The sequence below is a fragment of the Malus sylvestris genome, chromosome 7, assembly GCF_916048215.2.
Source record: "Malus sylvestris chromosome 7, drMalSylv7.2, whole genome shotgun sequence".
Lineage (NCBI taxonomy): Eukaryota > Viridiplantae > Streptophyta > Magnoliopsida > Rosales > Rosaceae > Malus > Malus sylvestris.
This window is the reverse complement of record NC_062266.1, coordinates 29,024,511-29,037,115: the sequence shown is the minus strand read 5'-3', so window position 1 is coordinate 29,037,115 and position 12,605 is coordinate 29,024,511. Positions and strand designations below refer to the sequence as shown.

At 37.0% G+C, this 12,605-nt stretch overlaps 1 protein-coding gene and 3 long non-coding RNA genes across 5 annotated transcripts in view; 2 read left to right on the top strand and 2 right to left on the bottom strand.

The window, feature by feature from the left end:
* The window catches only part of LOC126629100 (uncharacterized), a 64,108-nt gene extending 55,859 nt beyond the window's left edge, over positions 1 to 8,249 (bottom strand). The window contains exon 1 of the long non-coding RNA XR_007625657.1: positions 8,148 to 8,249. This is a non-coding gene — a long non-coding RNA (uncharacterized LOC126629100). The remainder of the gene's footprint in view (positions 1 to 8,147) is intronic.
* LOC126629089 (putative receptor-like protein kinase At3g47110) overlaps positions 1 to 9,731 on the top strand; it is a 169,721-nt gene extending 159,990 nt beyond the window's left edge. The window contains exons 5-6 of the mRNA XM_050298976.1: positions 7,800 to 8,957; positions 9,075 to 9,731. Coding sequence (XP_050154933.1) covers positions 7,800 to 8,957; positions 9,075 to 9,514 — 1,598 coding nt within the window. The 3' untranslated portion in view covers positions 9,515 to 9,731. The remainder of the gene's footprint in view (positions 1 to 7,799; positions 8,958 to 9,074) is intronic.
* Positions 3,523 to 5,146, top strand: LOC126629102 (uncharacterized). The gene is made up of 3 exons (XR_007625659.1): positions 3,523 to 3,703; positions 3,795 to 3,871; positions 4,594 to 5,146. It is a non-coding gene; the product is annotated as an uncharacterized LOC126629102 (long non-coding RNA).
* A 125-nt stretch (positions 9,732 to 9,856) lies between the features above and the next one.
* On the bottom strand, positions 9,857 to 11,984 carry LOC126629099 (uncharacterized). Of its 2 annotated transcripts, none has more exons than XR_007625656.1 (2): positions 10,844 to 11,984; positions 9,857 to 10,141 (listed from the first exon to the last, which is right to left on the bottom strand). It is a non-coding gene; the product is annotated as an uncharacterized LOC126629099 (long non-coding RNA). The 2 variants fall into 2 exon arrangements; XR_007625655.1 differs by having other exon boundaries at positions 9,857 to 10,121.
* Positions 11,985 to 12,605: the final 621 nt, after the last annotated feature.

Here is a 12,605-nt window from a genome sequence, read left to right as displayed (position 1 = left end):
ATTTTTGTTCGTCATTTTATTTTGGGTTTTTCTTTCTGTTGTTTTTAGGGTTTTTTGCTCTGCAAATTTCGATCAAATTGTCTGCATTTGAATTATTTTGTAATTATCGTAATTTATATTGGGTGGAATTGGCCTTTCTATTCTCCAAAATCTTTTTTAGGAATTGCATTTTGCTTAAATTTTGCGAGTTCAAAAAAAAAATTGAGACTTTTTCTGATTTTAAATTATTTACATAGTTCCAAAGCACTGTGTGTTAAACAGTGGAATTTTGATTGAGATTGTAGTAATTGCCGTACAAGTTTATACTTTTGTGTGGAGAAACCAGCTGGATTAATAATCATCTTAGGGTGCGTTTGTTGCACCGGACTGTCTCGGACTGGACTAGCTGCAGGGACTAAGCTGGACTGGCTTAGACTAGACTAAGCTGGACTAACTTAGTGAAGTGTTTGGTGCAGTGTCAGGACTAAGGAACAGACTAATAATAAATTCTAATATTATATTATTTAATCCATATTTATTAATATTTTATATTACTTAATAAATATTTAGGAATATTTTATTCTATGCTTTTTTATGTGGCTCTCTCTCTCCCGTCTCTCTACCCTTCTTTTCTTTTCATCCCCGTCTGCTTCGCACCGCCCACCCATAACTTTTCTTCTTCTTTCCATTTCATTTCCTATGACCAATTTAGGAAATTGTGAATATGTACTTCAACCCATAATCCAAATATTGTACCCAATTTCTCCAATATCAATTACAATGAAGAATTCAAATCAAACCCAGAAAAATTCCAAATTGTTTTTTTTTTCCATTTGCAGAGACTTCGTCTGATTGTGTCGTCAGAATTTTCAGATGCTTCGTCGGATTGCTGGTTGTATAGAGGCCTCCGCTGAAATTGTGCACAGGACGCTGTTATTGGGATTGTTGTTATTGTTTTGAGATTTAGGTGTTGCATCTGGGTTTCTGCATCTGGGCATGGTTGGTGGAAGAGGTCAAGGGGGAAGGAGGCCAATCGGAGGCGCGACCGATGAGCTTGGTCTGAGCGGAGGTGAATCGGACGACGGAGCTCATGAGTTCTCCGATTGAAATTCGAATCGAGGTCTTTGTTCATGATTCAGGTTGGGGACGAGGTGAGGGAGAGAACGCAAGCAGAGAGGAGAGTAGAGGACGCGAGCATAGAGCGATCGAAGGGATTAGCTAGTCCCATGGTTCACGACGTCTCTCGCTAAGACCGTCTAGCACGGTCCTTAGTCGAGGCGAGTCCGGCGTACTCCCACTAAAGTTAGTCCCGTGAAGTAACAAACATGGGACTGGACTAACTATTAATCTAGTCCAGTCCAACGAGGGCTAGTGAAGGGAAACAAACACCACCTTATTTTGATCAAATTTTGCAGTATAAATCACGATCGCATATTTTTGTTTGTATCATCTTACTAGATTTTTTTTTTTGAAAACTACCCATTAGATTTAGGTTAATCATCATGACATTGGAATTCAAGTTTTTGTTTGTATCAGTGCATGCTATTGCTAATCACCAAATTAATTACGTTTGTTGAAATTTTTGGAATAATTATTTTTTAAATGCCTGATTACTTAAACCTCACTGAGAGAAAATTTTAGGGCGTTGTGCACAGGTAATTGGAGCTACTGCAACGTTTTATCATTGACATGGTTAGAATGTGTAGAAATTTAACGGTGAGGGAGTAAATTTCTATTTAAAATAATTCAAGTGACAGTGATCATAAAATTCAGTGGCAAATTGATAAAGTAGTCTTGAACTAAATTAACCATCTATTTAGAGATACATTAACAAATATCTGCATGCACATTTATTCCTAATATTGTGGAATTTGGCAAAGCATATTCATTGTGGTGTATTTGGCAAAACTTGAGTCTCTTTGTCTGTTCCGATATGATAATGCGATTTTAAGTTAGGCATTAGCCATGATTTCATTTGGGCAATTACGAAATATCAAAAAGTACCCTCTCTGCTAAGGATAATACACTCCTGCGGGAACTGGACATCCCAATATTTTGCAATCTGATTACAAATTATCTACCAAAAGTACATACCGCTACCAATTATATGATATTTTTAGATCATGGTCCACTAAAAAGTATTAAACGTGTTATGAATAGAAACGCATTCTAATATGGATTTCTTTTTACAATGGAATTATCTACAAAAAAGTTCTCAATGGTGGTTACAGTGGAGACCAATATTCAGAACACAGTGGACAAGTCTTTACAAGCTAATCCTACCAGTAATAGAAACCACATCCTTTGTGTCTCTGCTTACATGCTTTTTAACATGGAGAGAAATTTCATCTGTATTTCAGAATTATTGATCTTCTTGATGTTCAACTGTATGGAAATGGTTCTTGAAATTGTATTTCGGAATTAGTGATCTTGATTCGGAACAAAAGGACTAATTTCCTTCTTACATTCCACATGTATGTAAATAGTATCGGTATTATATAAATGATTGTGTAAATCTTACATGTTCTATACAGTTTTGAAACTCACAGCACAAGAGACCTCTGTTTTCTATATTAATATATTTCCTAAATATTTTTAAAGACCCGCGGCAACGCCGGGGCACTTTTTCTAATCTTACATACTTACGGGCACTTTTTCTAATCTTACCTACTTTGCATGAACCTTCCAATACGGTAGAAAACTAGCATTTTTGAATTAAGAATTATTTTTTAAATGCCTGATTACTTAAACCTCACCTAGAGAAAATTTTAGGGCATTGTGCATAGGTAATTGGAGCTACTGCAACTTTTTATCATTGACATGGTTGGAATGTGTAAAAATTTAACGGTGAGGGAGTAAATTTCTAATTAAAATAGTGCGAGTGACAGTGGTCATAAAGTTCAGTGGCAAATTGATGAAGTAATCTTGAACTAAATTAACCATCTACTTAGAGATACATCAACCTAAATTAACCATCTACTTAGAGATACATTAACAAACATCTGCATGCACATTTATTCCTAATATTGTGGACACTATATAATGATTGCCTACGATATTGTTGTTTACCAACTTGCATTCCAAATTTGAAAGATCATCTTTTACCATATGGCGCACTTTTACTGAGAATGTAGCGTTTATTGTGATTAATTGTTCAGTTTACATGTTTTTTGTGGTGCACCATATGGTGATGCATAAGCTCGAGAGGTCCTCTGGATTTTGGTAGTTGCAAATTTGCAATGATCAAGAAACATGGGACATGATACTAGAAAATGTGTTTGTAGATTCAAAAGTTAACCGTTGTTAATGTTATCATAGTGGAATTTCATTGGATTTTGATGTTGGGATACGATGAATCATGATCGGGTTATGATTAATGCTAATTAATGATATGAATCAAATGCTTGCAGTGTGTAATTATGATTGGATTAAAGGAGTTTGGGCTTTTTTTCTAATGAAAGTTATAAAACAAATTGTAAGTTTAGATACTTCACAAGTCAGAGGCCAAGTCTTAAAATATATTTCGTAATGTTTTCAGATAAATGTTTTCAATTTTTGCAGTGGGATACTGAGACTTGAACCAGTCCGGGGTAAAAATGGTTGATAACGTTGCACCAGACTGGAACTTGCATAGTAGTTTAATGTTTAGTTCGTGGAAGAGTAATTTGTTATTGGTACAATTGGTTTCTCTTTGCATGCCTATACTCCCAAGAGATAAATTCAGGTATTGCCTGTTCGATTTTAGTTGTTTTTAAAGTTAATCAATCCACTGCTTCTTCTTTGATTCATGTTTGTTTCTCTCAACCAAAAACCAGAACCTTGCTTCTCCAACTGTCTCTCGCAGTAGAACAACATCTACCACCAAGGAGGCTCTTCGAGCTTCAGTCCAGGGGTAAGCTTCTCTCTTTTGATTGGATTCAACCATCGATCTGGTTTTCTGGTGGAAGTCATAATTTTCATCCCAATTTTTGTCCGAAAATCTTAAATTCTCTCTGAAATTTGAGAAATGAAGATTCTCTGTTTGTTTTTGTCTGTTGTGGAGACCCAATCTGAATTGTGTGTTCTGGTCGATCTTGGATACTTCCCTTAGAACTAAGGGAATTAAATTGTCCCAATTATGGTGTTTTTTTTTTTTTTTTTGGTGTTAGATTTCTTTGATGATAACAAAAAGGATTAGTGGATTTGTGTATGCGATGAGTTTTAGTGATAATTATACCATTGCAGTGAGTGGATTTTCGGACGTTGAGTTTAACGAAATTATACCATTGCAGTGAGTGGATTTTCGGACGTTGAGTTTAACGAAAAAACTGCGGTACTGTTCGCTTTAACGAAAAATCATATTTTTACACTAAAAAATCAAATATGGTACTATTTACTTTACCCTTTATTTTGTCTTTATTGTTAAAACTAAAAAATTTTAAACCATTTTCATTGGTTTTCTTAAAAACTACCCTGTCCAATTAAATTATGAGTTTAACAAAGGTTAAAGTGAAAGTTTAATTAAAAGAAATTATCCCTTAAAACCCCCCTATTCTCCGCAATTCGTTCTAGATTTTACACATCAATGGCTTTCTTTATCATTTTTCTTAATGGGTTATCGATTCCTGTTTTCAGCTTTCCCAGCTTGAGTTCTTCTCTCTCAGAACCCAGCTCGAGTCCTCAGGTAAAACCCATCTTCCATTCTTCCTTGGTTTTTTCTTCTCACCATTTAACAGTACTATTCTCTTTATGTTTGGGTGAAATTCTGTAAATTTTTTATTTTTTATCAAATTTGATTCTTAATTGTGGAAATGGGGTTGAATTTATTGTGGTATTAGTTTTGCACACAAAGATTGAAGGGTTTGTTTTTATGCTTTCAAGCTTGGTTATTGAGAGGTTGTTGGTCAGGGAATTTATTTTAGTTCCTATCCCCTTGGCTGTTTGCAAAGCAAAACACAGATGATTCATGTATTCTTTAAGTTTTTATTTAGTTTTTGTGTTGGATTGCGTATGGTTTCGAAAATATAAGAATTTGTGTGTTTGTGGATATGAAAATTAGGGCTGCAGACTCTCATCCTTCACATTTTAGTTTCTCTTGTTGCTTCTCCCTCTTGGGATTTTGTGGAACCAAATTTGTAATTTTTGTGTATTATGAAAGTTGAATACATGGGAATCAATCAGTTCTTCATTTTTCGTGTGTATGGAGAATACTGTTTTCTGCTCTTTTCCAGTTTTTACATCAAGAGTGAACTCTAAGGGTTAAAATTTGCAGAGTTTTGGTACTTTCCCTGGTGAGGGGTTGGTTTCGAATTTATGGGTTTAAAGCGGATCAATTTTTATATTAGGTTTAATATCGGGAAGAAATGAAAATAAAATTTGCCTTTTTCGAGTATTTCATCAGTACTACCTTGCTGTATTTATTATTCTGTAGGTGTAAATATAGTTCCCTAAGCAAGCTCGCTTATTTTTCAACTCTTTAACTGATGTGTGACTTCTAACTGTAATTTTTCGTATTTCTTCTTTTATGTTCTGATTATTGAATTTGAAATCACTTAATGAAATGAAATTGCCAAACCATGTTAGAGTGTAATTTTAAGCATTCCATTTGAGTTTACAAACGTCATTTACAATCATTTGTGTGTTTTGTTCAGTGCCTATCACCTGTTTGATAAAATATACCAGAGAAACACGCATGCCTGCACGCACAGTTTTTCTCGGTTTTTTGTTCTCTGTTTTTAGAAGTGTATTGATTTAGAATTTTATGGGTGAAATGCCTCTGCGCATTGGGTCTAAATTGCAGGTGAGGAAAACACAGAGAGCCAGCAAAGCTTCGTAGTGAGGAGGCATGTGTTTCCTGTGATGGTCAGTCTATTCCTTCATTTGGGTAAAAGCATCTTCGCTGTCTTGGGCCAAGCATGAATTCCTAAATATTTTAAAGACATCACAGCATAAGAGACCTCTGTTTTCTGTATTGATATATTTCCAAAATATTTTAAAGACCCGCGGCATACCTACTTTGCATGAACCTTCCAATACGGTAGAAAACTAGCTAGTGAGTCTTTACGTTTTACTTTCTGCTTTTTATGATAATTCTAATGTAAAACGTCAAAAGTCTTTTTTATTCGTCAAGAACCAACGTGCAAAAGCTATATGTTGTGTTCCCCAACCCGTCAATCATGGCATGCACGCAGAAACCAGCTGTGCAACCCAATTTGGACGCTAAAATTGACTCCTTTCTTTGCGTCAACTTACGATTACCCAAGGTTAAATATTCAGAGCTTCATTTTGCGGCCTAGCTAAAATGGAGTTCTCAAGTATTCATATTAGCATTTGGTTTATTTTAATCCAACCATTCTTTCTTCTCTTTCTTTTTAGCTCTGCCTCCTCCTCACATTTAGCGGGGAATGAGGTGGATAGGCTTTCCTTGCTTGCCTTCAAAGCTCAAATCGTGAATGATACCTTGGGCATCCTTAGCTCTTGGAATGAATCGCTCCACTTCTGTCACTGGCCAGGCATCACTTGTGGCCGCAGACACCAGAGAGTTACAGTGCTCAACCTCCGATCAAGCGGGATGGCAGGCCACTTATCTCCCCACATTGGAAACTTGAGCTTTCTGCGGGCTGTATACCTCCATAACAATAGCTTCAGCAACACCATCCCTCCAGAAATTGGTCGTTTGTTCCGCTTGCAAAGACTACACCTTGAAAACAACTCCTTCAGTGGTCATATTCCATTCAACATATCAAGTTGCTCTAACCTCCAATACCTTGGCTTACTTGGCAACACTCTTAGTGGCGAACTTCCAACTGAAATTGCCTCATTGTCCAAGCTTCAGCTCCTTAACTTACGCGAGAACAATTTTTATGGGAAAATCCCACCTTCTTTTGGGAATCTTTCTTCTCTTCAGTGGCTATCTGTGCAAAAAAATAATCTGCATGGAGGTATTCCAAATAGCCTTAGCCAGTTGAAAAACCTAGTTTATTTTTCATTGGGTTCCAATCATTTCAATGGTACCATCCCTCCCTCCATATACAACCTCTCGTCAATTAAAGACATTAAAATTTTTGAAAACAACCTTCATGGAACTCTTCCTCCTGGCTTGGGCCACACTATATTTCCGAACCTCGAAACCTTTGTTTTCCATACCAACCAATTCACTGGACCAATACCAGCTTCAATCTCCAATGCCTCAAACCTTTCAGCATTTGATATCTCATCCAATAAGTTTACTGGAAAAGTGCCTAGTCTGGCACGCCTGTCAAATTTGTATTGGCTTAATCTTCAAGAGAACAATCTTGGAAATAATGAGGAAGGTGACTTGGATTTCATCTCTTCTCTAGTTAATTGCACCAATTTAGAAATTTTATCTAACGGTGTCAATAATTTTGGAGGAGTGATGCCTGAATCTATCAGCAATCTCTCAACAAAGCTCATGCAATTATTTATCCATGAGAATCAGATACGCGGAAGCATTCCCATCGGGGTTGGAAATCTTATCAACTTGCGGAGACTAGGCTTTGATGCAAATTTATTGGCAGGCACTATACCGAGTTCAATAGGTAAACTGAATAAGCTTTATGACCTATATCTATATTCGAATGAATTGTCAGGTAATGTTCCATCATCTCTAGGAAATCTAACTTCATTAAGCACGTTGAGTATCGACTCAAACAAGTTAAATGGAAGCATACCACAAAGTCTCGGAGACTGCAGGTTTATGTTAGAATTGGATCTTTCCCACAACAATCTTAGCGGTCCAATTCCAAAACAAGTCATCAATCTACCTGTTTACTTGAGTCTATCTGGAAACCAACTTACTGAATCCATTCCCATGGAAGTAGGTAACTCAGAGCATCTTGTTTACTTGGATCTTTCTGAAAACAAGTTATCTGGTGAGATTCCACAAAGCTTAGCGAGTTTCACAAGTTTGAGAAGTCTGTATCTAAGTGGGAACTCATTGCAGGGGACAATTCCTAAATCCTTGAGCTCTTTGAGAGGAATTGAAGATTTTGACGTCTCTCGCAACAACTTGTCTGGCATAATTCCCAACTACTTGGGGAGTTTCCCCTTCTTGCAGAATTTGAACCTTTCATTTAACGATTTTGAAGGTGCAGTACCAATCCAAGGAGTTTTTAAGAATGCAAGTGCGGTATCTGTTGTGGGAAACACATGGCTTTGTGGAGGTATACCTCACTTAAGATTGCCTAAATGCATCTCCAAGCAATCTAAGCGCGGGCTATCTCCTAAGATGAACTTAATTATCTCAGTTTCATGTGGGGTTGTCGGCTTGGTCTTGGTGTTGTTACTTGCGCTTCTTTATCGATCAAGAAAGGCTAGAGCGCTCAAGTCAACTTCAGGATCATCACTGGGGGTTTCACTCTTGAAATTGTCCTATGAAGATCTCCTCAAAGCAACTGATGGGTTCTCTGCTTCGAATCTGATTGGTTTTGGAAGTTTCGGGTCCGTGTACAAGGGAGTTCTCAATCAGCTTGAAGAAAGAGATGTTGCGGTGAAAGTACTCAATCTTCAAACTTCAAGAGCTTCTAAAAGTTTCATATATGAATGCGAAGCCTTGAAAAACATTAGGCATCGAAATCTTGTCAAGCTACTGACTGTTTGTTCAAGCATTGATTTTCAAGGAAACGATTTCAAAGCCCTGGTGTATGAGTTCATGGTGAATGGAAGCCTAGATGAGTCATTGCACATATCAGCTCAAGGAGTAGATAGGCCAGCCAATCTGCCAAAGAATCTGAATCTCACTCAAAGAGTTAACATTGCCATCGATGTAGCATGCGCTCTGGATTATTTGCACAACCACTCCCACATGCCAATAGTTCATTGTGATATAAAGCCCAGCAACATTTTGTTAGACAGTGACATGACTGCTTGTGTTGGTGATTTTGGTTTAGCAAGGTACCTCCGGGATGCTTCTTGCCCATCTCCTTTGCACGATAGCAGTTCCAATGTCATAAAAGGCACCATAGGCTATACTCCCCCAGGTAAATTTTCTTTTGTATATATTTTATTTGTGCTTCCAGTATGGTTTTGTATATAGCATGAGTTTTTTGAAGTCACATATAAGAACAAAGCTATGTTTTTGTGCATATAACTTAAAGAGTATGGAATGGGAGGTGAGCTGTCAACATATGGCGATGTGTATAGCTACGGAATACTGTTGTTGCAGATGTTAACTGGCAAGAGGCCGACAGATGACATGTTTAAAGGTGGTATGGACCTGCACAATTTTGTTATAACGGCTCTACCAGGACATGTGGAAGAAATATGTGATCCACTACTTGTTCAAATAGAAGAAAGCAAAAGCAGTACTAATCCCAGAAGTAACAGGGGGAATCATACCCCAAATGATCAAAGAAAAAGGGTTGTGGGGTGCTTGACTTCCATTGCAAGAGTGGGAGTGGCTTGTTCTGTAGCGATGCCGAGGAAGCGAAAAGACATGAGCAATGTGGTCGCTGAATTGAGTCTAATAAGGGACATGCTAACTGGAATCAGATGCCAAGTGAGCTTCTCTGATCAAGGCCCATGTAGTGAGAAATAATAGCCTGTCATCATTATTTCAACTGCCATGAAACTTGGACAGTAGTTTGCGTGGAGTGGTCTGTCGGTTTTAATATTTTTGCAGTTGCTTTTATTGTATGATTTGTGAATGATCTTTGTAAGATCATCTTTGCGCTTGCTTGGATGTCTATTTAAGTTTAGTGTTCTGTCTGTTTAATATTTTGCTTTACTAAGTTTGTGTTTGTCCAGTCTTCAAATTTGTCAATCTTTCTTACTTTCTTTGTTGTTTACATTGATTGTTTACACACTTGTTATTGTAGTATATACCAGCAATTGAACCTGCGCGATGCCGTAGGTTTTTAATTGTGTTAAACGTGTAGAATATGTTAAAATCCATTTACATCCATATCAAACTCTATTTACATCCTTATGTTCATTAAGGAATAAAAGATAGGTGTTTGTAGAACACATTACATAGCAAAAAAAGTTGGAGACTAAGCTGTTCATATACACACCAAAATATTTTTGCTTTTCATGTCCCAACTTTCAGATTGTTCCTCAGGACTTCACTCTTCTTTCTTCATCGTTGCCAAAAAGATGTTCTTCTGGCCCAGTCCGTTAAAATATCGTGTGAATGTAATTGAAACCTGAGACAACAGATAGATAGCTAGGAAGAAAGAAAAACACATGCATGAAGAAAACTTGTAATTTTAGACATACACCAACCTACATTCTTACACAATTCTTCCTGTTTTCCCAAATCTTTCCAGACATCAATGAAAACAAAACTGTTCGTAGCAATGAAAACGTAATTTCTACTAATTACATCCATACAAAAGCTGACAACCCAATGAGGCAGCATTAAGTTACAATGCTTGATCCTCTAATGGAACATTGTTAAAAATTCAAGCACTCGAGCATCTTTTGAGTTTAATTACTACTACTTAAACATGCAAAAAATTGGCTAGACTTTTTTAATTAACACATCCGTAAGATAGCTAATTCTAATTAGTCTCATGACGAGCAAATAGGTGAATTTGGATTGGCAGTTCTAATATTCACATCTAATATTGATGAATAAGAAAACAAATGGGGGACATATAAGCAAAGCTGAGACAGAGAGTTTACATATATAATCCCTATTTCCTCTTTTTTCATCTGCTCTCAGATACAATGTGAGTGACTAAATGAGTGCATTTAAATTAGAAAGAGATGACATAGGCATAACTGGGCAAAGAAAAGGAGGAAGATAAGATGAAACAAAGAAAAGGCCTTTAAAAAAAAATTGACAGAGGCGTTTTCAGCAAGTAAAAAAACAGAGGCATTTCCAAACAGAAGATTAAGTGTTAGACTTGAGTCACAGACTCACATGAGTACTGAAGGGGGAGGAGAAAAGGCTAACGTCCACCCGCGGCGAATTAGGGATGCATGCGCACGGTTCAATGCCAATGCATACGATGGTATAGTTTGACCATTCATTCAAGTTCCCTAAACACGCAAAATAGGATGAAAATAAATGATTTCATGCAATAGACGTGCAATTCTCGTCAATATTTATGTTTTCATGTCAAGGCAGCATATGAGAACCAATAGCATTCAACATTGCTCACTCCTTATCTAATGAAAAATAGTTTTGCTCCTAACGTTCAATTCCACCGATGACTGGTTTATGAGTTTCAGCCAATTCCTCTCTCACCCTGCGGAAATCCTCCTTATGACAAAAACACAACCCGATTGAAACAATAATCTTAACCATGACGACAAATTAGCAAGGATTTGTATCAGTGATGTCAGGACTATTGTTTTCATACCTGTGCAGTCAGAAGAGAGATTCTTTGGCAATCACCTGCAACGGTACACAAACACCATCAAATTTCCAAAATCGGAAAAATTACCAACAAAAAAACAAAAAAAAACCCTAATAATTACTTTTTTTTTCTTCTAATGCTATGGTTCGGTTCAATTGAGAAAGGGGTATGCAAAAATCAAGAAATCAAGAAAAGAACTGCGAAAAGGGATATTTGTAGAGAAATTTTTGGGATCTAGCGTACGATAAATGGCTTCCCTTCGGTCAAGCGGGTTTTGCAAAACGTCGCGGATGGAATGGTGGTGCCGTGGAAAAATTTGCAGACTCCGATTAGCTCACAATTTAAGATAATTCGAGGGTGTAGAGGAAAAATATTACCCTCTCCGACCCAAAAAAGGTAGGAAAGGCCTGAAATTGCCCGGAAAAATAAACACCGCAAGCTGGGCTTTTGGAACTCTTCGGTCGAGGGTAGATTCGAGCACGCAAAGCTCGAATGTTGTTGTTGTTAGCACTCTCTTGAGTCGAATTGTTGTGGTTGCAGTGGCAGCCGTCAGAAAACGTCGATTTTTGGGTTTCTCGTTCGAACGGTAAGTCGGCGTCGGTGAGGAGCGAGAGGGGGAAGAGAGCAGAGAAGAGAATAAAAAATAAAACGTATATATATTTTCTCAGAGTGTGGCAGAGAAGTAATAAATCAAATTTAACAGGGGCAAAACGGGAAGCAAACTGTGGTTGTGAACAGTGAATCAGCTGGTTTTTGAGTTTTAGTATATATCAAATTAAATTTGGTTGTGACTTCTTGATTCTTATTATCGTCAGAATTTATATTATTTTCATATTTTTTAAATTGCTCCAACATTTTCTTCTATAAAGTATTCAGTTGTTTCTTTCAAATTATCTAATGTTAACGATAATCAATTGTGTCTTTTAGCTAATGCAGTCATTATTATACATAAATTCTGACTTGCAGGTTGCAACCAATCCAATACATAGTTTAGTGGTGCCACCCGTTAAAATTTATTCCTATCATTCCACAAATGTACGGCATGTAACGTCACCCAGTCCTATGAAAGTGTCACTTGAAATCAAGGACACTGAAAATCATTCGTGTTCTTTTTGAGTCCTTGCGTCAACTTAGTTAACAGCAACAGAACATGTCATCTATTTCCTCTCCGTGTCAACTGTCAACGGTAAGAATGGTTTCAAAGAAAGCAGAGCTGAGATTTGAAGTTCTTATTCTTGGAAGTTTAATACATCATTTATTTTTAGTGAAGTTCGTTATAATTGAACCTGCAAGGCTCCGATTAGCTTAATCACTGTTAAAAGT